General features: G+C 46.7%; 1 protein-coding gene across 4 annotated transcripts in view; it reads left to right on the forward strand.

The window, feature by feature from the left end:
* Nucleotides 1-24,304, forward strand: part of Slc6a13 (solute carrier family 6 member 13) — a 37,401-nt gene that overhangs the window by 9,578 nt on the left and 3,519 nt on the right. For 3 of the 4 annotated variants that reach the window (XM_055604189.1, XM_055604190.1, XM_055604192.1), the window contains 7 exons: nt 7,846-7,980; nt 13,144-13,284; nt 15,577-15,661; nt 16,342-16,474; nt 17,203-17,337; nt 22,433-22,536; nt 23,387-23,511. In XM_055604189.1, the coding sequence (XP_055460164.1) occupies nt 7,846-7,980; nt 13,144-13,284; nt 15,577-15,661; nt 16,342-16,474; nt 17,203-17,337; nt 22,433-22,536; nt 23,387-23,511 (858 nt within the window). Of the gene's footprint in view, nt 1-1,579; nt 1,687-7,845; nt 7,981-13,143; nt 13,285-15,576; nt 15,662-16,341; nt 16,475-17,202; nt 17,338-22,432; nt 22,537-23,386; nt 23,512-24,304 lie in introns of those variants that run through there. The other variant, XM_055604191.1, reaches the window with a different exon arrangement.

Consider the following 24,304-nt stretch of genomic DNA (forward strand, 5'->3'; position numbering starts at 1 on the left):
TTCTGAAGTTCATCTGTGGTGAGCAGTGCTGCAGTTATGTGCAAGGAGGGTTTCTGGGATGGGCTCCGTTGGAGTCCTTTGGTGAGTACTCAGGAGAAGCGCAGCTGAGTCAAGCGAAAGGTCTGTCGTCAGCTTTTTGAGGGAATTCCATCCTGGTTTCCACTGTGACTGACCTAGTTTCAATTCCCACCAGCAGTGAGTAAGGTTCCCTTTGTCCTCGCCCTCAGCAGCGTCTGTTGCCATTTGTTTCCTTTTCCTTGTTGACTATCTGTTCTGACCGGGGTGAGATGGAACTCCGCTGTTTTGATTTGCATTTCTTTCTTTCTTTCTTTTTTTTTTTTTTTTTTTTTGACAGGATATCTCTCTGTAGCCCTGGCTGTCCTAGACTTTTTCCAGGCTGGCCTCGAGCTCACAGAGATCCACCTGCCTCTGCCTCCCAAGTGCTGGGATTAAAAAGTGTGCGTTACCATCACCCAGCATTTCTTTGATGGCTTAGTGAAGCTGAACATTTTTTTGTATGTTTATTGTTTGTGATTCCTCTTCTGAGAACTGTCTGTTCACTTCATTATCACTTATTGATCAGCTTGTTTGATTTTTTTGTTGTGTAGTTCTTTGTATTTTCTAATATTAATCTTCAGTCAGATATACTGCTAGCAAACACTCTTGTCCCATCCTGTTTCTTCACCCAGTTAACTGTTTTCTCTGCTGTACAGTTGCTCTTTAATTTCCTGAACGTTCATTGTCAATTGCTGGCTTCGTTCCTGGGGTTCTTGCCTATGACCACATCTCTAATTGTGTCCCCTGCTTTTTTCCTCTAACAGTTTCCCAGTTTTAGGTCTTACACTTAGGCCTTCGGTCCATTTGGAGTTGAGATCTGTACAGGGCAAGATACAGGGGTCTAGCCTCATCAGTTGTGGAAAAGAACTGTCTTTTCTGCAGTGTGTGTTTTTGGCAATTTTTTTTTTTTTTTTTTTTTTTTTTTTTTTTTTTTTTGTCAAAACACAGGTGGCTGTAGCCACACACAATTATAACCGGTCCCAGTGACACAAAACGTCCTCGTTCCTGGAACTCTGTAACATAGCTTGAGAGCAGGTAGGGCGACACATCTAGCTCAGGATTGCTTTGTGTAGCTCAGGCCTTTTGTGAGAAGCAGTTCCCCTTCAGAAATAGTTAGTTTGGAAGCACATGGCCATCTCGATGCCCGCTTTGGTCAGGCTGGCATTCACTATAGTGTATACCTTTCCATGTACACTCTGACCTCTGTTGCTGATGCAAAACATGGTTCCCTGTGTCTTTAAAAAGTAGCTGGGACATTACAGGTGACCAGAAGCACGGCTCTTTTTATAGTCTCTCTCTCAACTCATGGGAAGTGGGCAGCACATTTTAGAATCCTGGGGGAGACTTTGGTGGGTGAAATGAGGGCATGGGTAGCTTCTTCTCCAATGTCTCTTCCTGTTTCTACAGGCCCTCGATCTGTAGCCCAGGTTGGCCTCATGCTTCTTATCGTCCTTCCTAGGCCTCCCAGGTGCTGATATTAAAAGCATGCATCTCTATGCCGGGCCCTGGCTCCATCTTTTAATGGTGGCGATGGGAGGACTGAAGGGGGAATGCCTCTCAGGACGCCCTGGGCTGTGCCCCGGTCTCTTGCTCAGCATCCGATTGCTGGCTCCTTCCAAGCTTCTGCTGGTGAGTGTGGACTTTGCTCATGTGCTCAGGGGCAGAGCTGAGCACGGGCCCGCAGTTAAACATTGGCTTGGTCTGTTGGGAAAGAGCAGGCAGCATGGGGGGCTTGGACTGTATTGTCAGCTTTCTGAAATGCTTATAAACCACTCACATCAGCTACTGGGTTCTGTCTTCTCTCAGTTTCCCCATTAAGCCTTAGATCTTGTAGGCTGAACTGTTCACAATTTTTATTCCTTGGCCCTCAGGGCAATTGAGTATTCCTTTAGTTTAGTGCCTGGACTGTAGTGTGACTCAAACTAAGATCTGTTCCTGTTAACTTTCAACTAATTGCTGTATTTAAGATGTAGAAATTGCAGCCTCTTGACACTCAAGTATCCACAAAACTACTGCCACTGTCAAACTAATGAACATATCAATCACTCTCAAAAACTTTCTCTTGACCCTCAGTAATCTGTTTTTCTTTCCTTGGTGGCCAACACCATGTCCCTGTGCAATCATGAAGCTCTCTTCTCTCACAGTGAATTTAAAATTAAAATTTTAAAAATTTTATATAAAGGGAATGGTGAGCTATGTACCTTCCCCCCACCCCCCTTTCTGGCTTCTTTTACTCAGAATAATTGTTTTGAGATTCAGCCATCTGTAGTTAATTCTTCTCTGTAGTTAATTCCTTGTTCTGAAGGCTCCTTTAGGAACCCCAGGAGATAGCTCAGATGGTAGAGTGCTGGTTTTGCAAGCATGAGGACCTGAGTTTGAGTAAATGTGTGTGTGTGTGTGTGTGTGTGTGTGTGTGTGTGTAGGTGAGCATGGTAGTTGATGCTGGTGATCTCAGCACCAGGGAGGCAGAAAGAGATGAATCCCTGGATCACTCTAACCTATTTGTCGAGTTCCAGGCCAGTGGGAGACTGTGTCAAAGAAAAAGAAGTGCATGTGTGAGGGCTAACACCCGAGGCTGTCTTCTGGCTCCCACACACATGTGCACATACTCATGTTCAAAAACACAAGTTAAAAAACAACTTAAAAAGACCTTACATTTTGCTTTCCTTTGGTATTTTGTCTGATTTTGTTATCACAGGATGCGGGCTTCATAGAGTGAGTTTGACAGTTTCCTCCTTTTCCAATTTGTGTGAGACGTTTCAGCCAGGCAGTGGTGGCGCACGCCTTTGATCCCAGGACTCAGGAGGCAGAGGCGGGCAGTTCTAGGCCAACCTGGTCTACAGAGCGAGTTCCAGGACAGCCAGGGCTACACAGCGCAACCCTGTCTCAAACCTCCCACTCCCCTCACAACAGGAGTTTATGCAGGACAGGTATGATTTCTTCCTTAGGTGCTCAGAGAATTTACCAGGGAAGCCAACAGATCTAGGGGTTGTTTCATGGGAAAGGTTTTTAGTAATAATTAAAAAAAGACCCATTTTGTTAGTGGTTAAGGGCAGCTTAGACGGTTTCTTCTTGAGTAAGCTGGAGGAGTTTGTGCTTGTTGAGGAATTTGCCCTTTTTCTCTTTGCCACTGTGTTTATCAGGATACAGTTGTTTGTGTATTTTCTTACCATCTTTTTTTTTTTTTTTTTTAATATTTGTAGAATTTGTGCTGATGGTGTGCCTCCCATTTGTCATACTGGTAATTTTCAGAAGCCGTACCTGTTTATTTCCGTAGTGTGTATTTGCATGTGTGCTACCTGTACGTCCACCCCTACCGGTGGACGCATGCTATCGTGTGCGTGTGCGTGTCAGAGGACATGCTTGCTGTCCTGTGGTTTTGCTGCAGCCCTGCGTACTCGAGGCTGCTTGGCCTGAGAGCTCCTGGGTGCTCCTTCTGTCCCTGCCTCCAAACTCCCCGTAGAATGCTGGGATTGCACAGGTCACTGTTGTGTGCAGCTCTTTAAAGTGTGGGCTCCGGGTATTGAACTTGGGTCCACAGGCTTGTGCAATTAGTACTTTTACCCGCTGAGCCAGTGTCCCAGACCTCGTATTGGTAATTTCTGCCGTCTGGAAATCTATTGATTTGGCTGTCTCAAGAAGCCAGCTTTTGTCTTTGTTGATTTTTCTTTCATGATTTTTTTGGTTTTCTACTGTGATTTAGTTTGGGCTTCACTGACTCTTATTTCTCATTTATTAAGAAAGAACCTGAGGTTATTGATTTGAACGCTGTTCTCTTGTTAGGATAGTAGACGCTCGGTACTAGAAAACTCCAAGTACTGCTTTAACAAAATCCACACATTTGGCTATGTTGCATTTCATGTCATTCTACTTTTCATTTCTAATTTTTCTTTTGATTACCTGTTTGATCTATAGATTATTAAGAAGTGTTACATAATTAAAAAATAAATATGTAAGTGTTTTCTAATGTCTTTTATTGTTTTCTAATTTAGTCAGGGAATACGTTTGTCTAAATGATTATTTTTTTTCTTATTAAGATTTGCTTTGTGGATAAGTAAGTCCATGGCCCATCTTGGTAGATATTCTATCTATGTCAGGAAATAATGCATACTCTTCCTTTGTCATTGGGATGCCCTACAAATGCTATGTAAGTGGAGCTGACCTATAAGGTTTTCAAATATTTTGCATTCTTACTGATTTTCAATCTACTTGTTCTTTAAATGGTTTAGAGAATATTAAACGTTTTAGCTTTAACTAGGAATCTACATATTTTTCTTTGCAGGCTTATTGGTTTTGCCTCATGTATCTTAATGCTCTGTTGTTTTGAGTGAATATAAAATTAAGATATTATGTGCTCTTGATGAATTAACCTTTTTATTATTGTGAAATTATCTTTATTTACCCGTAAAAGTAGTCTTTGCTCTAAAATCTAATTTGTGTGACATTAAGATAGATATTCTTTTGAAAGTTTTTCTCTGACTTTTTAGAGGTTGATATCCATTAAAAATTAATTAATATCAATAAATAAGCACTCATGGCGATACCTGCCTGTAATCATAGCATTGTAATTCTAAGACTTAGAGGTAGGAAGATTGTGAATTTTGGGGCAGCCTGGGCTACATACTGAGACCCTGTCACAAACCAAACCAAACCAAACCAAACCAAACCTAATCGAACCAAACCAAGCAAGAGAAGCATTCCAAATTTCTTTCAGTAAGTGCTAACCTGAAATATCTTTTTCCATTTTATACTTATTATCTCTTCATATTTTAAAACCTCAAGTGCATTTCATTTAGGCAACATATACTTTAGTCTTACTAGTTTTTATAAAAATCTAACCTAAAAGCCTGAGTCTTTTAATCATTATGTTTAGCACATTTACATTTAACATAGCTAACTGTAAGGTAGGTTAAATCTAACTTTTTACTCCTTGTTTTACATGTGTCCTATTAGTTCATTGTTTCTCCTTTCTTCTTCTTTTTTTAATTTTTTAAAATTTTTATGTACATTAGTGTGAAGGTGTCAGATCCCATGGAATTGGCATTACAGACAGTTGTGAGCTACCATGTGGGTGCTGGGAATTGAACCCGGGTCCTTTGGAAGAGCAGATAGTGCGCTTAACCACTGAGCCATCTCTCCAACCCTCTCTTTTCTTCTTATGCCTTGTGTTGTAGTAATTAATTTTTTTTATTATTCCACTGTATTGTTCCTTTGCTGGCTTACTAATCATAACATTTGTTGTGTTGGTTTGGACTTTGTAGTCTATGTCTTTAATTCATGAAATTTTATTTTCAAAGGATATTATGCTACTTTAAATAGGAGTCTTATAATCCTATATTTTTCCTCCTGAACACTGTATTTTTGCTATACATTTTATTTTTCCATTTGTTAGAAACTTTCTTTACATTGCAATTTTTTTTTTTTTGAGAGGGTTTTCTGTGTAGCTTTGGTTGTCCTGGAATCGCTCTATGTACCAGGCTGGCCTTGAACTCACAGAGACCCACCTACCTTTGCCTCTGGAACGTTGGGATTAAAGGCGTGCACCATCATGCCCAGCGTCATTGTAATTTCTAATAAGTCTATTGCATTTAAAATTATTATTATTTGACAGTTTCATGCACACATAAACCTTGGTAAATTTCCACCTCCCTCACTACCCTCTCTCGTTTCCCTCCCTCTCTCACTGAAACCCTTCTTTTCCAGCAAGGCCCACTCCTACTCCAACATCTTCTTTTTTGCATTTGACTCACTGAGTTCATTTGTGAGTGTCCTCGGGAACACGATCAAGGGGTTAACTGTTGGACCGTGGGTAACTTACCAGTGGCTACAGCGTTGGAGAAAAGTAACACTCACTCCCTGCAAACAGTGACTGCTGGTCGACCTTCAGGAGAGGTGGGGCCTCATGAAGTCCTTGCCTGTGTATGATGGCATAGCGACAGTACCCATCTTGTACAGGTCTTGGGGTGTTAATTACAGCTGCAGTGAGTTCATGAATTCAATGACTGTGTCACGACCAGAAGACATTGTTCTTCAAGCACTCCTCCTCACCCCACTCTTACATTCTTTCCACCCTTCCCATGACGTCTCTTTAACCTTAGGTGGTGTAGAGGTTGGTTTAAATGTCCCATGCAGGGATGGACCCTCAATAGTCACTTATTCTCATTGCTTTGACCACTTTTGAGTCTCTGCATTAACCACGCCAAATGCAAAAAGAAACTTCTGCATCTGATAAGGAATGAGAGAAGTACTAATCTATGTAGATAGAAAAATAAATATTTGGAAGGGAGTTAAGTCAATTGTATATTTTTATTCTTTTCTTTTGGAAGGGGGGGTGAGGAGATAGGGTCTTGATAGATAGCCTGGAACTCACTATGTAGAACAGGTTGACCTTGACCTCAATGATCTACCTGCCTTTGCCTCCTGAATGTTGGAACTAAAGACATACCATGACCTCTAGCCCAATTGTGGTTTTTAAGAGTTTAATAAGGAGAAAGCAATTAGTTTTCTCCTCCTCTTCTTCCTCCTCTTTTTTTTTTTTTGTATTTTGAGACAGGGTTTCTCTGTGTAGCCCTGGAATTGGTTCTGTAGACCAGCATGGCCTCAGACTCATAGAGATCCATTTGCCTCTGCCTCTCAAGTGCTGAGATTAAAGGCATGCACTACCGCTGCCTGTTGAGAAGGCAATTCTTATGTTAGCCAATACCGTTACTCTTTCTGGAGTTCTATGTTCCTTTGTGGACATATTTTGCTATGTGGCATCATCCTTTCCCTCTGCCTGAAGGGCTTCCTTAACTTTTCGTGTACTGCGTGTCTTGCTGATGATGGATTCATTCTTTTCACGACTCAAGAAGCTTTTATTTTATTTTAATTTTTGAGCAATCTTTCTTCTGCGTGTAGAATTCCAGGTTGACGGCCTTTTCTCCTTATACTATGGGACATCTGCTGCCATCTGGCTTGCTTGCATTGTGTCCACGAATTAATTTGATGTTATTCTTATCTTTGCTCTTCTGTACTTACGTGTCATATCCTCCTCTGGCTACTTTTAAGATCCCCCACCCCAATTCTTAGCATAGTTTATGTAACTATCCTAAAAGTAATGTGATTATGATGTGCCTTGATTTAGATTTCTTCATATTTCTTTTGTTAGGTGCTCTGGTCTCTGGTGTAGGGCTGGCTATTTCCCAGCGACTATCCCAGCGACTATCCCGTTTCGGGAGAGTCTCAACCCTTGGTATGGCGAGTGGGATCAGGCACTGTATGAGCATTGTTATTTTTAATCTTTTGAACTAGTTCTTTCCAGTCTATGGCCACAGCACCCTGAGAGCACTCAGTCTCATCTGAATGGTTCTTCCTCTTACCTCAGGTCATCGCCTCTCTCCTGGTTCAGGTGGGAAGCTCTGTGTGGGCCTCCCTCTTCTGGTTACTCTTTACTGTGAATTAGAGTCTCGGTTGAGATTTCCTAGTACTTATCATTCAGTGGTCTTCCTGCTATTTCGACAAGGGATGCGTCACTTAGGCCGTAATTGATGTTCGGTGGGGAGTAAACCTTGCAGGCACTGATTCAGGCTGCACAGTGAAGACAAAGAGCATGGGACCACACAGCTCCAGATAATTCGATGCCTCTTGGTCCCTGCTGTGCTAACAGATAAGTACACAATGTCACCTGCAGCTTGGATGCTCCCTGCCGCTAAGATTCTGACCAGCAGTGTGGGGAGTACTAAGGGGAGATGGATGTGGACCATGAAGAGAAGATTGCCAGGTAACGGGCATCCAATTTTCTACCCACAGGTGCTTTCTTTATCCCCTATCTCATCTTCCTTTTTACCTGTGGCATTCCTGTCTTCTTCTTGGAGACAGCACTTGGCCAGTACACCAACCAGGGAGGCATCACAGCCTGGAGGAAGATCTGTCCCATCTTTGAGGGTGAGTAACGAACTCTGTGTCCAATTCCAGGATCGCGAACTAGTGCTTATAAGCCTTATTTAGGGGAACCAAGCGGTGAGCCACAGTTTAGAGGCTAAATAGGACCTCGAGTCTCCATAGTACTCTCTGTTTCATCTGTGAGCTGCAGACTGAGGTAGTGACTTGCCCATCAAGTAGAGTGAGGAGAAATGGATGAGTGAGGCAAAGGCTTGGAATTAAATGGTTGGAGTGCAATGCTATTTTGCTATATGTGTTTTAAATATATACTAATTTAGTTTTATCAGGATATATTTAATCAATTAAAAACATTTAAAAGGAATTTTATTTTTAAAAATCATCTTTAAAAAAAATTTTTTTATGTGCATTGGTGTTTTGCCTTCATGTATGTTTGTGTGAGAGTGTTGGATTCCTGGAACTGGAGTTACAGGCAGTTGTGAGTGGCCACATGGGTGATGGGAATTGAACCTGGGTCCTCTGGAAGAGCAGTCAGTGTTCATAAGTGCTGAGCCATCTCTCCAGCTCCTTCAAAGAGAATTTTTTGCTTCATTAGTTAATTTATTAATTACTTTACATCCTGATCGGTGTTTCCCCTCCCTCCTCTTTCCCAGTCCCTCCCTCTCCTCTCCCCTTTTCCCGTGCCCTCTCCCTTTCTCCTCAGGGAAAGGATATCGACCCACCTTGGCATATCAAATTGTAGTAGGACTAGGCACATCTTCTTCTATTGAGGCTAGACAAGGCAGCCCAGTTAGGAGAAAGGGATCAAAAGGCTGACAACAGAGTCAGAGTCAGCAACAGTGCCTGCTTTTGCTGTTAGAGGTCCCACATGAGGACCAAGACTTACATCTGTTACATATGTGTAGGGTGCCTAGGTCCCTCACATACATGCTCTCTGGTTGGTAGTTCAGTCTCTGTGGGCCCCTGTGGGCCTAGGTTAGTTGATTCTGCATGTTTTTCTTGCGGTGTCCTTGACCTCTCTGTCTCTTTTAATCCTTCCTCATCCTCTTCCATAAGATTCTCTGAGCTCCATCTAATGTTTGGCTGTGGGTCTCTGCATCTGTTTTCAGAAGCTGCTGGGTGAAGCCACTCAGATGGCTTAAATCTCACTGAGAAGCATCCTCCCTTGGGCACTACTTGTTGCTTAGCTTCTTTCAGTCTGTGGATTGTAGTATGGCCGTTTTGTATTTTATGACTAATATTTCCTTATAAGTGATGACATATCATGTTTGTATTTCTGGGTCTGGGTTCCTTCACTCAGGAAGATCTTTTCTAGTTCCATCCATTTGCCTGCAAATTTCATCATGTCATTGTTTTTAATAGCTGAGTAGTATTTCATTGTGTAAATGTATCACAGTTTCTCTATCCATTCTTCAGCTGAGGAACTTCTGGGTTGTTTCCAGTTTCTGGCTGTTATAAATAAAGCTGCTCTGAACACAGTTGGGCAGGTGTCCTTGTGGTATGGTAGAGCATCTTTTGGCTATGTGCCCAGGAGTGCTATAGCTGGGTCTTGAGGTAGAATTATTCCTAATTTTCTAAGAAACCACCAAGTTGATTTCCAAGTGGTTGCACAAGTTTGCATTCCCACCAGCAATGGAAGAATGTGTCCCTTGCTCCACATCCTTACCAGTATGTGTTATCACTTGAGTTTAAAAAAAAATTATTTAATTTTATGTGCATTAGTATGAAGGTGTCAGATTCCTTGGAACTGCTGCTACACACAGTTGTGATCTGTTATGTGGGTGCTGGGAATTGAACCTGGGTTCTTTGGAAGAGCAGACAGTGTTCTTAACCACTGAGCCATCTCTCCAGCCCCATCACTTGAGTTTTTGATCTTAGCCATTCTGATAGGTGTAAGATGGAATCTTAGAGTCATTTTGATTTGCATTTCTCTGATGACTACAGGTGGTGAACATTTCTTTAAGTACCTTTCAGCCATTAGAGGTTCCTCTGTTGAGAATTCTCAGTTTAGCTTGTACCTCATTTTTTAATTGGATTATTTGGTCTATTGCTGTCTAGTTTCTTGAGTTGTTTATGTATTTTGGATATTAACTCTCTGTCAGATGTAGGGTTGCTGAAGATCTTTTCCCATTCTGTAGGCTGCCATTCTGTCCTACTGACAGAGTCTTTTGCCTGGACAGAAGCTTTTCAGTTTTGTGAGGTCCCGTTTATTAACGGATGATTTCAGTGCCTGAGCTCTTGGTGTTCTATTCAGGAAGTTGTCTCCTGTGCCAGTGCGTTCAAGGCTATTCTCCACTTTTTCTTCTATCAGATTTAGTGAATCCAGTTTCATGTTAAGATCTTCGATCCATTTGAATTTAAATTTTGTAGAGGGTGATAGATATGGATATATTTCCATTCTTCTACATTCAGACATCCAGTTAGACCAGCACCATTTGTTGAAGATGCTTTATTTGTTCCATTGTATCATTTTGGCTTCTTTGTCAAAAATCAAGTGTCCATAGCTGTGTGGGTTTATTTCTGGGTCTTTGATTCCATTGATCAACCTGTCTGTTTTTATGCCAATACCATGTGTTTTTTTTGTTTGTTTGTTTGTTTGTTTGTTTGTTTTTTGTATTACCATTGCTCTGTAGTACAGCTTGAAATCAGGACTGGTGATACCTCCAGAAGTTCTTTTATTTTACAAGATTCTTTTAGCCATCCTGGATTTTTTTGTTTTTCCGTATGAAGTTGAGAATTGTTTTCTCAAGTTCTGTAAAGAATTGTGCTGGAATTTTGATGGGAATTGCATTTAACCTGTAGATTTCTTTTGAGAAGATTCTAGTAAAAGATAATTTTAAACGAGAAGAACATTTCATCAAGTATTCTGCCACCCTGATATAACTTAAAAATTTTGACTGCTTTATTTCATATTTTTTAACCTTTATAGATAATGTTTTAATTTTGGAATAATTACAGATTCACAGAGAGTTGTAAGAGAGTACAGGGAAGTCCCATGTACATTCATCCAGTTTTCCCCAGCAATGGCTGGTACAGGACTGCAGGAACCCAGACATTGACACTGGTATCATCCACAGAATTTACTCATATTTCCGTGACTTTTCGCAACCTCCCGTTACGCATGTGTGGTTCTAACTCCACCAGGTGTGGATTTGTTTGGCCATCCCCACCACCACCAGGAGCCCCATCGTGGCAGCACCTCTGAGCTCCATCGAGAGGCCACACTCATTTTCCCAGCCTCCATTCCGGCAAACCCTATTTTCTTTTCTATTTCTGTCTTTCTGAGAATGTCAGTAAGAAGAGTTTTCGTGATTGGATTTCTCACTTGGTGTGATTTCCTCTGCATCCAGTAATCCATCCAGGCTGCTTTGTGTATTAATAATTCATGTCTTCTCCTTGGTGGGTAGTATTCCATGACACTGATATACGTCTGCTTGGTCTTTTACTCATCAGGCAATATTTGGGTTGCTTCTAGTTGGAAGGGGGCTTTATTTCATTATTTATTCTCCTTCCTGTGGCGCTTATAATGCATTGCTATGCAATATACATGATTTAGGGTCTAGTTTTCAGTCTGTTTTGTTTTCCATTTTCTGCTCTGTGATCGTTTGATGGTTTGTAAACTTCCATCAAGTGAGTACATCATAATTTAGAAGTTCTCTGCATGAGGCACTGTGCTCATTTTCAATTATTTATAAAGCTTTCACATTCTGCTAGCACCTCTGTTTATATAGATAGCTCCCTCCTGCTTTGAAATGATTTGCTTGGGGACAAACTCCCGGAGCGGGTTCACTAGATCAAACGGACACCAAGTTGTTGATTCTTGAGCTGGTTTGTTAGATTGTCCTAAGGAAGTGTTACCTGACTGACAGTGTCTCAACACACTAGCAGCAACTGTCTCTTTAAACTTTTTTTTTTAAATTCTCTTTGTTTTAAAACAAACAGGCCATTTACCCCCATTTCCTGTGGAGATCAAAATTGAACCCAGAGCCTTATACATGATTTACTGCTGAACTATAACCCTAGTCCTGTAGAACATTCTAATGTCTAAACAAGTATAGAGACCTCTGAGTAACACTTGTAAAATCAACCAACCAACCAACCAACCAACCAACCAACCAACCAACCAACCAACCAACCAACCAACCAACCAACCGACCAACCAAAAGCGAACAAAACTTCACCAAGAAGCCCTGTGTGGGTCAAACTTCTGCAAGGCTAGCACTCAGGATGCTGAAGCAGGAGACTGAGAGTGTAAGGCCATCCTGGGCTACATAGCAAGTTTGAGGGCCCCCTTGACCACACAGACCCTGTCTTAAAAACGATCACCGAAGCGGTGGCTACAGAGCTGCATCTTACTGTGTTGACTCACACCCCGATAGCTATCTGAGGTGACGGATAGTTTAAAGACCTTCACTCAGAATTTGTATTTTCTTCTGTGTGAATTGCCTGTCTCCGCTCTTGTGGTTCTGTGTTTGCGTGCCTACGTGTGTGGTGTGGTATGTGTGGTGTGTGCATGTTTGTATATGTAGGCCAGAGGGCAACCTCAGGTGCTCTTCTCCAGGTACTGCTGCTCTTTTTTTTCTTTTTCTTTTTCTTTCTCTCTCTCTGGCCTAGAACTTTCCAAATAGGCCAGTCTGGCTGGCCTGGGAGCCCTGAAGATTTGCCTGTCTGTGCCTCCCCAGATGTGGGATCAGAAGCACACGCCACCACATCCGCCTTTTTTCTTTTTAAGCTTGGGGTCTGGGGATCAAATTCAGGCCCCCGTGCTGTCAGGGCAAACATTTTACGAACTGGGCCATATCCTCAGCCCTGTTCTTATATATTTGTTTCAGAAACATATTACATGAGCTCTGGAGAAATAAGCTATTGTCACGGTAGAGTCGGTTTCACTTATTTTTGAGACGGACCATCCCTTGAACTTGTGGTAACCTGCCTCTTGAGTGCATGTGCTACTATGCCTACCTCTGGTCTTATGTTTTAAAAAGATAACTCAGAACCTGGTAAACATCAAAGTTCAGGCTTATCAGCAGAAGACAAGAGAAAAAGTACTGCACCAACCTAAGGAGACCATCGGAGCTTAGAAACTCTACTCTTTTGGCCAGGAGGCTAGGCCTACCACTTCTTGCTATGGGCCCTTCCTGCACAGGCATGGGTGGTGTGTGAGAATTTTTGCACGGTCCTGGCCCAAAGCTTCAGTCCCCTCCCCAGGCATCGGCTATGCCTCACAGATGATTGTCAGTCTCCTCAACGTCTACTACATCGTTGTCCTGGCCTGGGCCCTCTTCTACCTCTTCAGCAGCTTCACCACCGACCTCCCCTGGGGAAGCTGCAGCCACGAGTGGAATACAGGTAAGATCAGTGCTGAGAAGCCACTTCCTTCTCCCGCCTTGCTGCGTTAGCCAGGAGCGAGGCTGACACTGTAGCCCAGGCATCTAATCTCCGGTTCAGCCAAAAAGATGGTGATTGAACGGATATTGAGAAAAAGAGTAAAGGGCTGAGGTGGAGCTCAGTGATAGAACACATGTCTGGTGTGTGAACAAGGCCCTGGCTTCCTCCTCTGACACTCTCCTCCAATGTGAGATGTCCCCAGCCTCACAAGCAAAACATCACGGACTTTAAAAAAACCTGACATGTTCTATCTGCGTACTCGGCAAATAGAACTGACTTCTGTGTTCAGTCACTGACTCATTTCTGCCTGAAATATGGCCTGCTTGATGTGTCAACTTATTTGTTTTTCACGTCTGACAGGATCTTAAGTTTTCCAAACTTGTAATTTCTCTGGGCTCAACTTGGCAAAGAGCTGTTTTGCCTGTTATCTGTGAAATTTATGATGGCAATTAACTGCCGTGTTTGCAAAGCCACATGAGCAGCCTAGAGCAATGGAACTATCGAATCTGATGAATCTGGGTGCCGCCATAACAGCAAAGCCACCCAGGATGGGACTTCTCAACAGCTCGGCCTACGAGGCTGGCTGTGCTCTCTGTGCAGTCCTTGTGGCTACCGAGCTCCTGACACATGGCCAGGGTGTCTTCGGGGCAGAACGGCGGGATTTTCACTTTAAGCACTGGATGGGCTAAGTGGTGGCCCTGCTGGCCATCACAGATGAGGACCGTGCTGGCTGCTGTTCCGCTTTGCTTCTCATTGCTACGTGTCACGGTTACTGTCCGAGTATCTTTTAGTGCCTGTCCACGAGGCTGTATAATAAATGGTAATGATAAATGCGTTCTCGTATAGAGGGGTCACTTGGCTCTGAACTGGAGTTTGAATCCCTGACTTGGCAGGCTCAGATTAGCTTTTATTATGCCTTCAGGATCTGGCCTCTGCCTGTCCCTCCTAGCGCACCATGGCAGTCAGTAGCCTAGTGTTTTCCCCTCCCTTCTCAGGAAAGCCCTTGCCCATCTCTGGTGCCGCCTGCCTTCCGCCATCTTTGTCAAATGAAAAGTCAGATCTCAGAAGTATGCTCCCCAACACCTCAAGATTCCAACAGGCTCCTCTCAAATGTATTGGTGGCCTTGCACTGACCCCTTCCCCTCTTGTTGCTCATTGATATGGCTGTCCTATTAGCCGGAAAGGCAGCGAGGCCGGAAGGGTGCTCCATCCAAACAGGATGGGAATCTGGAGGCAGGAGCAGATACAGAGGCCATGGCGGGGTGCTGCCGACTGGCTTTCCCCTCATGATTTTCTTAACCTGCTTTGTTATAGGACCTGGGACCAGGGTTCTAGGCCAGGATGGCACCACCCCAATGGGCCGGACCCTCTGCCATCAAACACTAGTTAAGAAAATGCTCTAGGGGAACTTACAACCCAATCTTACAGAGGCTCTTTCTCAATCGAGGCTCCTTCTTAGCTTTTGGGGAAATTGACACAAAACCAGCCAGCACACACACTGTGAGCAAAGTAGACAGGGATATAGAAAGCAGTGGTATATTTTGTTAGGCGTGGTGGCAAGCACGCTTACTCACTCAGCTGTCTTGCTGGCCCCCAAAGTCTTTATGTTCTCCAATATCAGATTGCTGACAAGGTATTCAAACGAGTGTCAGCATTATGTAAAATTCCCAAGTGATGTGCAGGTAACAAAGAGCCCCCATTTATTGCTCCACATTTATCTTTTCATCAGTCACTCACGTTAATATCTATGTTCTAGAGATCGGGGAAGTGATACTGGGGGGGGTCAAACTGTCGCTCGCCCAAGGCTGCACAGTCAATACCCAGACAGTCAGCATTCAAGCTGGCGCTCTCTGACCTCGCCACTGTGCCTGTGTTCTTGGCCACGTCCCTGTGACTTTCCTAGAAGGTGTTCTTACCATTTCTCCAAGGCTGCAGCTCCGCATGGGACAGCTCCCCGGGGATAGCTTATATTGTGAAGCACCTGGCACCCAGAGCCGTTTTCTGAGTGCCGTCGGACCGAACACTAGTGAGAATCTGCAGACAAACAGTGGACGGTCCACAGTGGGAGTGTGTGAGGGGTGGGGTGGGCTGGCGGAGGGCTCCTACGTGGGAGAAGATGTGTGGCTCCCAGGATGCTAGCCCAGGGACTCCCAGCAGCACGTTAACTTTGATCCTGTTCTCTTTGGTCATGCCCAGTGTTGACTGATGAACTTTCTCTTTCTCATTCTTCCTTCTTTTGGGGTTTATGGGTAGAAAACTGTGTGGAGTTCCAGAAGACCAACGACTCACTCAATGTGACTTCTGAGAATGCCACGTCCCCAGTCATCGAGTTCTGGGAGTAAGTGAGGCCCTTCTCCCTTTTGGATGTGTGGCTCCGTATTCTAAAGAAGGGCCTGGGCTCTGGGTTTCCCTGGGCAGCACCTAGATGACTTAGTTCTATAGTGGTTAATGCAGGACTGTTCTCAGATGAACTTTGTGATGAGCTTTCTCATGGTAGAGAGTGTCCGTGTACATAGAGAGCGCCTGTGCTCCCGACCACCCTCCCCTCTGGCTAAAGGTGCTGCACGCCATCCCGACCCTATCCCCAAATGCCATTTCCCCAACGCTTGATCCCTGACACTGAGCATCCTCAGAGAGATGAGAAAGTTTATGTCTGCAACCCTCCCCCATGCTTAGCCAACACTCTGAACAAACCGAATGGGGCACAGTGCATGTGGGCCACAGGTTAACTCTACCACCATGTCTGTGCAAAGGAGAGCAGCTCAGGTGTCAGCGCGAGGAGCAGACGAGCCTTCAGATGGAAGCCTGGTGGTGTCGCTCTGTTGCCCATACATACCTCAGTATTGGGGTTGTTGGTTGCCTAGCATATTTGTGTTCCTGGTCCTATCCCCTACGCAGGAAAAAACTCCACAAACAAACAAACAAACAAACAAACAAACAAACAAACAACAGAAAAGGGAGGGGAGGAAGGAAGGAAAGAAACCTGAGAAAGAGGACGAGGTACATCTTCTCTCGTAGGAGGCGGGTCCTGAAGCTCTCTGATGGCATCCAGCACCTGGGGTCCCTGCGCTGGGAACTGGTCCTGTGCCTCCTGCTCGCCTGGATTATCTGCTACTTCTGCATCTGGAAGGGGGTCAAGTCCACGGGCAAGGTGTGCGCTGCGGAACTCCTGTCCCTCCCATCCCAGGACAGCCTGCCTTTCACAGGGGCTGCTGCCCTTGGTTTAGCCTGGTCAAGGAAGGGGGGCATGACACAGTAGTTTATGTGGCTTTCTTCCTTGGTTTCTGTGCCTCTCGTGGGCTCCATCCTGGGAGATTAGTGGGAGGAGAGAAGGAGGAGGGGCAGCACCAGAGTTGCTCTAGTTTGGGATCCACAGTGTGTGTGGATTGCCCTAGAGAGTCGGAAGTGGTGTGTGTGTGTGTGTGTGTGTGTGTGTGTGTGTGTGTGTGTGATGTGTACTTGTGAACATCCTGAGCTCCGCTGGACTCCTGCCCTGGAGGCCTCTCATAAATCTTCTTTCCTAATCTGACTGCCCAGGGATGAAGGGATCACATGACACAGACATTTGCATACTAGACCCCGGGGTTGTAGTTCTAAGCACTTGTGTGGGCAAAAGCTTAGGTCCATCCAGCCACTCCACAAGTACTGAATAGCATGGATGGGGGAGCTGGAAGGAAGGAGAGGTGAGTTTTGGTCCAAGGCTTGGAGAGACGGAGCTAAACAGCTGCAAAGCTGAGGCAGGAGCAGAAGGGGAATTCCCTCGGCCTTTTCTGCAGGGTGGAAAACTCCTGTGACAGACGAGGTTCCCCTGCTGGGGAATCCTGGAGGCTGGCACCTCACCTTCGTCCTCACTCCCTCCTTTCTCCTCTGCCTCGGCAGGTGGTATATTTCACAGCTACCTTCCCCTACCTCATGCTGGCGGTCCTGTTGATTCGAGGAGTGACGCTGCCTGGGGCAGCCCAAGGAATTCAGTTTTACCTGTACCCCAACATGACACGCCTGTGGGACCCCCAGGTGAGAAGCCTCTACAAGGCCGCCATGTGGCTTCTGGGTGCTTGAGCTGTATGGCGTATCCCAAGCTCCTGGGTAGTCCCTAATGTGTCTGTGGTGGTGGTCGTTGTGGTGGAAGTAGGAGTGTTCCCTTCTGCAGCGACTGTGCCCGCAATTGCTTGTGGTCATACAGTGCCTGCCACAGTGCCTGCCACTGTTCTTTCTTGGTCTGCATCTGCCTGGGAACTTGGGACCCTGGCAATAATCCCTGGGGACTGCAAATACCACTAAGCCCCTTTGCTGGCAGGCTGTGCCCCTTTCCTCTCCTCGTCCTCAAATCCCATGCTTCCTTCTTAGCCTCCTTCTTTGTCTCTTCCCCTCAGCCTGCCACCTCCTTTGCCCTGTGGTGCCCTCACTCTGGCCCAGTGACCCGACCCTCCAGCCTCTGCTTCCTGCTCCTCCCAGAGCAGCTGGGCTGGTGTTAAGTTTCTTGTCAGTTGTCTCTCTTCCTTCAGGCCTCCCTTTGCTGTCCGCACGCTCATCCTCACTCCACTGCCTACAGCTTCGCTGTGTCCAGGCTGGAGTGCCGGAGGAGGGTTGTGTCACTTTGCAGTGAGGGAGGACCAAGCACCCTGATTGTAAAGCCCCTGCTTCTGGCAAGTGTTCCCTTGGCAGGCGTGTTGAAAGCCAGTCAAGCAGCAGGAGTGTGGAGACTGCTACCCAGTGTTACACGCTTCTGCTTTTGCTTCTTTGACTCAGAGGGGAGAATGTGTTATCAGCCAGTAATGCTCCTCTTGGTTTTGGGGGGACTCTCTGCATCAGCTCAAGGACCCCCAGGGGACTTGAGGGCATGTGGCTCCCAACACTTAGAAGACTGTTGGATGGCCTTCCAAGTGGTTAAAAAATAGCAAGGCACAGCCCTATCTGTGGAGTTGCTGGAAGATAGCAAGGGGTGGGCATAGGGCTCCCTCGGCTCGAAGTGACAGTTCCCCTTTGGGCTATTAAAATGCCTCACAGGGTACCACACCATAGGAGCTTCCGGGACTCCGGAGCTCACTTTGCAAAGTGAGCAGATAGGCAGATAGGCCTATTGTGCAGATAGGTAGACTGTAGCCCCGGGGCACACACAGTATTTAAATGGTGTATTTCTGTTCCATGATTTGGAAGGCCCTTGTCTTTCCCTGGAACCAAAAGGTTGTGATGGATAGAGGACAGTAGGCAGGCCAGGCAGGCTGGGTAAAGTCAGGCTTGGATCCACCTTGCAGAAGGGACCCGTTGAGGTTCTGGAGCAACAGAGCCGCGACAGATCCTACAAGCTTTCTGAGCTCTTCTGGAAGGCAAGGTCCCTGTCTGCTCACCATAGTTCAGCCTGGCTCCTCGTGCAAGCCGATCACTGAAAACTGTGTCAAGCTGCACTCTGTGCCAGGCACATTCTAGCTGTAGTGTTTGGTATAGTTTCCAGAAGACTTGAGCGTGGGCCTTCAGCTCCAGCTATTAGTGAGGCCATTAGTGAGTTGCCATCATCTGAATTGCCATCGTTCAATCCTCAGGCAGCTGTAGGCTGTAGGCTCTTCCATAGGCTTTGTGGCTGTGGCAGGAAGCAGTTTCAAGGGCAGCCCCATGTTGAAGGTAGGTAAGCTGAGCCTTGCCTGTAGGGTGGAACACCCCGCTAAGGCCCTAATTGAATGTAGTTGGCACTCTTTGGGGAGCGTGATAATTCCAACTGGTGTTTGCCTGGCACTTGAGAAAGGTACAGATTCCCCACTAGGTAACACAAAGACCAAAGGCATCTCTCCCGCCAAGAGCAGAGGCAGAGAGCCAGGGGAGACTGCTGGGCTCCTCTCTCATTTCCTTCTCTCTGCCAGGCTTGCTGTGTGCTGGCCAGGTTCCTGCCTTTCCCAGGCTCCGGGGCTCATGCTGAGAACTGACTGTTAGGAACACAGCACCTGCTTTGCCCAGGCCTGTGTCTCTCCCTCATCCCAACCTCTTGTTCTACTGAACTTTGGCTGATGGATAAGGCCAGGGAGTCTGGGTAGATTGTCCAAAGGGCCCTGTGGAAACTTTTGACCCCCACATGTCGAAATTCTTATGAAGTGGGGTGTTGTAGCCACAGAGCAAAACTAGTTCTTTATTTTGGTGCTGTCTACTGAGGGCCGAAGCAAAAGCTGCTCAAATGTGCGAGGTGCTTATCTCCTGCCAGGCCTGACACAGCGGGATTGTTTTAAATCACCAAAGGCATCCCGAGTCAGGTGTTCACCTCATGTTATAGATGGAGATATGAAAGCTTAAAAAGTTGGAGAGACTTGTCGAGAAGCAGAAGCTAGTCTATGAGAGGGGTAGGTTTGGTGGTGAGTACTTATTGAGAGTCTGCTTCATCGCTGATATTTCCAGAACACACACACGCACACACACACACACACACACACACACACACCCACGTGCACGCACACACACGGAGGGGCTCGTGACTCATGTAGCCCACAAGACATGTACCACCATCTGAAAGCCTATGAAGTATCTGAGTTCTAAGAGCTACTTATTATTATTATTATTATTACTCTAGGGAATTAACATTTATTTAGGCATTTCACAAACACATTATCTGTTGCTGTGCTGACTTTTCTGATGAGAACAGGATGGTTCAGAGAGGACACATCCAGCAGCCAGGAATGAACAGAGGAGGGGCTGGAGCCCAGATCTGCTTGACTATGGTTGTTCCATTGTCAGCCATGCCCTTCTCAGAACAGCAGGCATTTAACCACAAACATGGAGGATGAAGACATCGTTCCTGGATCTGCTGAGCTCTCTTCCTTTTTCTCCCCAATGAACTCTTTTTACCCACACTCCATCAAGTGTTTTTCATACTTCTTTTTTTTTCTGGGTCAATCATCGGGCCCAGTGGGTGACACATTAAAGTTTTGTTCTGAAACCCAGGGTGCCTGGAATGATCAGGGACTGGGTTGCCTGTGGTGGGGAACAGAACAGCTTGCTCTGAGTGTTCCTGAAGTCTCCCCGCCCCAACCCCAACCCTATCCTGTTCCATTCCCCTACCCCAGCAGGCTTGATGGGCTGCAGCTGCACAGAGCGTGGCCTGCCAAGCTCGCAGTCAGAGGGCTTTCGTCAAAGGCCACAGCTGACCCTTGAGCTCTGAACTCTCGCCCTCCTGTGGCAGCTTCTCTGTTCTCATTAACCTCTCTCCTGACGTGGCCCATTCTGCTCCCCTGTCCCCAACCCCCGCTAGGTGAGGCAAACAGCCAAGTCATGGTTCCTCTGAAGATTTCTTCCCAAATCCAAGCTCACAAATGTGCACGGTCGCAGGATGGAGCCGCCGCTGCCTAAGGGCCGTCACAGTGTCTCTGTGGGCGTCACAGGGGTGCTCTTGTAAAGCAAGGCCAATGCACTGTGAGGCATGGGGCAGAAGTCCAAGGCCAGCGAGGCTTGCGGCCTGTACAGCCGTGGCCTGAATGGTCTATTTGGGAGAAAGCAGCTGGCATCTAAACAGCTGTCCCATTAACTCAGCCCTCTCACCTCTGGCCCAGGGTACCTTCTCTGACCATGCTCAGTGTTTCTTGCTCCAGTGTCCTGCTTTTTCAGTGGCCCAGATCCTATGCAGTTAGGCAAGACTAGGACAGAACAATATGAGAGGCCACTGTGCTTCCATGAGGTAACTGGGACCATTTTTTGGGGAGCAGAGGATCTGGAACATCTTGAAGGAACAGCCACATGTGGGTGGCATCACTCTGAATTTCCAAAACACCCTCACCTGTCCTTGTGGTCTCCCTATTCCTGACCCCTGCTTGTCCAGCTGCTCATAAAGACTCAATCCCCCACTTTTCCCCACTGCAGCGTCCCCTCATGGTTAGCTGGTGCCTTCTACCTCCCGTGTTGTCTGGTGAGCTCCAGCCCTTCCCCATCCTGCTATGTTTCTCACTGCTGCTGGGTTTGCCCTGGAGTGAGGTTCTCAGTGAGCAGAGGGGACAGAAGGCTGCAGACACTCTTCCCCTTTTCTCTGTCATCTCTCTGTTTGGTCTCCATGCCTGTAGAGACAGAATTATAATAAGAGGTGGGATAACTTCCTGCTTCTGATGCCCTTTCTCAAGGACTATATGACAGCATTCTGTAGCTGACTCTTAGCATCGTCAGGGGGCTCTGGAAAAGGTATGAGTTCTGGGTTCTTCTCCAGCCTTTGAGATTGGGAGTCTCAGCCGTGGAAGTTGACTGAGGATCTGAGTGATTCTGAGGTAGTCAGCTGCCTTGGGTCTCCTAGACCCTTACCATGTAAAGAAAGATGAGCACTTGAGTAGGACTGAGTATATTGAGAGGGTAGAAGTGGGGTGAAGGCAGAGCAGGGAGACTGAGGGTGGTGGTTATTGTTTAGGAAATAGGGAGGGGCAGGAAGAGACTGGAGAGCTTTGTGTGAGGCCAGAGTTGGGCACTGGACTTGTTATCTGTGGAAGGAAATGCTGGGAGGGAAGAGGGCTGCAGCCTCCGGAGCACCCTCCCACAACCCTGAAGAGTGCCTTAACCCTGAGCTTGATGTTTTTTCTAGTTGGGCTATTATTCTAGCTGTTAGATCTAAACCACAACATGTAAGGCTGGGTCGGCCAGCTGAGATAACAGTGACAGCCACACCGAGGTTAGGATGGGGGAGCCTTTGCTCTTCCCTTCACCCCCTGGACTCCCGTGAGTGGAAGACTATTCTCCCTGCTTTTAAGACACAGAGTGCCGTGGAGCAAGGCTCCAGGCTTGAAGTGGCTTTGGTAGTACGGACCCACATTTCTAGAAGTGCCTTCACCACTGGTCACACTGCCATGAGACCCGAGAGGAGGAAACAGGCAGAGTCAAGGGCCATGACCGAATACTTGACACCCAGTTCTAGATTAGAGCATCCTCTCCATCTCTCCCCCATGCCTCCGTGAAGTTTTCTTCGAATGCCCGACTCTGTTCCATCCTGTGGCATCCGTATGAAAACTCTATACAGGGGCCCAAGGTGGTGAGCCACTAAGTGAGTGGCAGCTTTGCCACCACTGCCAGCCAGGACCTGGAGCTTGCCTGTGTCCTCCCATGGAGACTCAGGTGGCCTTACGTACGGTTCAGCTTCCTCTTTTCCATTGTGTAGGTGTGGATGGATGCGGGCACCCAGATCTTCTTCTCCTTTGCCATCTGTCTGGGCTGCCTCACGGCCCTGGGCAGCTACAACCAGTACCACAACAACTGCTACAGGTGACTCTCCTGACTCTGGCCAAGCTAGATCAGGCTGGACCACACTAGCTCACACACCTGGTCCATCTGCATTCCAACTTAGAGCCCCAGGGCCATGGAAAAGTAATGATGGGCTGGGCAGAGGAGCATGGTTCAAAGGGTAGCTGTGATTGGCTGGAAGGCCACATGAGCTACCTTCCCTTCCCTGGCTGATTAAGAGGCTCATCAGTACAGGAGAGCTAAGCTGGCAAGGCTGGGAAGTAATTACAGATGTTGTGCCCTCTACCCCGGCAAATGATGTGTCCTGCGACATTCTCACTTCACTGCCTCGGCCTCCCTCCCAGACACCCCTCTTCATTTTATGATCCCTTCTCTCTTGCCTACCTGGTCCACACTCAAGAGTTTGAGCCAGTTTTAACATTATCTGAAATATAGCCCCCAAATTCTACTGTGCACTTCAAGACCAGATCGAGATGTCTAAGAATTATCTGTTGTTTTTGATTATCCTTGTCCAAACCACATGGGCTCATAGCAGAGGGACGGCGTGCCCAGAAGTCCGGTAGCAGTATGTCAGGGCAGAGGTGATGGGGTGTTTGGAATGTTTGGCATCTTCCTTCCACACAGCATCATTCTTTCAGGACCACCATGGTTTATTCCACATACGAGCTAGTTGGGGGGTCACGGGGGAAGGAGGAAGGGCGCACTTCGGACAGTTTAGATCCTGCCAGGGAGTCTGACCCTTGGCCTCTGCAGCTTTGGGAGAGGTGGTGCTCCCCGGGGTTCCTGTTAGCTCCTGGACAGGAAGCCTAGGTCTCTGGCAGTTCTTCTCCGATCTAGCTCGACTCCTCCATCTCCCGCCTACGCCCCACAGGGACTGCATCGCCCTTTGCATCCTCAACAGCGGCACCAGCTTCGTGGCCGGGTTTGCCATCTTCTCCATCCTGGGCTTCATGTCTCAGGAGCAGGGTGTGCCCATATCTGAGGTTGCCGAATCAGGTGAGTGCTCAGGGGACAGGCAGCCGGGACCCAGAGGTGGTGCTGGAAAAGCTCCCAATTTTGGAGCATTTCGGATTTTTAGAGTCGGGAACCCTAACTGTGTGGGTCTGTATAAACACTCATGAATAAGACTCTCCCAAGTGTTTTCGATAAAGGACGTTGAAGCAGTCTATGGTGCATGCTATGTGGGGAGCGCCTGGCCCTTAGAGCATGTGGTGTAAACCATGTGAAGCTGACACCAACACTATCCAGCTCTGTTCTAACATGGGAACTGGGTCCAAGGTCTCAGGGTACCCTTTGTTTTTCAGAGGACGCCTCCAATGGCTTAATTAGGCGTTGGCAGGTGAACTTGTTCTTGCCATTTGGATCAGCTGAGGAGAGGTTAATTGACAGCATATGTGTCAGTGGGTTCTAAGAGTGGCTCTGGTTCTCTCACGGTGGGAGGAGAAAAGACTTCTGGGCAGCCGCAGTGAATTGGAGGTCCATACCACATCCCTGGAAGTCTTTTCTTTACTATAACTGTCAGCACAGTCAAGCAGCTGCCCTTTCCTGCTATAGTTTTCAGCGGGTCCCTCCCATCTTTTCTTACTTCTCCTTCAGGCCAGATTCGTGGGTTTGTTTGGCTTGTGAGCTCCTGGGTTTCGTCCTTAGCTTGAGACCCTTGGTTGGAGACGGTAGATTTCAGTGTCCAGAGCTCTTGTTAAACCCAAGTTTCTTCATTGCTGGGGTCTCTGGGTTCTCTTCTTGCTGGTGATACAGCGGGTGGTGTCTTGGGTACTGGGAATGAAGAACT

Source organism: Psammomys obesus, unplaced genomic scaffold, assembly GCF_907164565.1.
Source record: "Psammomys obesus unplaced genomic scaffold, mPsaObe1.curated_primary_1811, whole genome shotgun sequence".
Taxonomy (NCBI): Eukaryota; Metazoa; Chordata; class Mammalia; order Rodentia; family Muridae; genus Psammomys; species Psammomys obesus.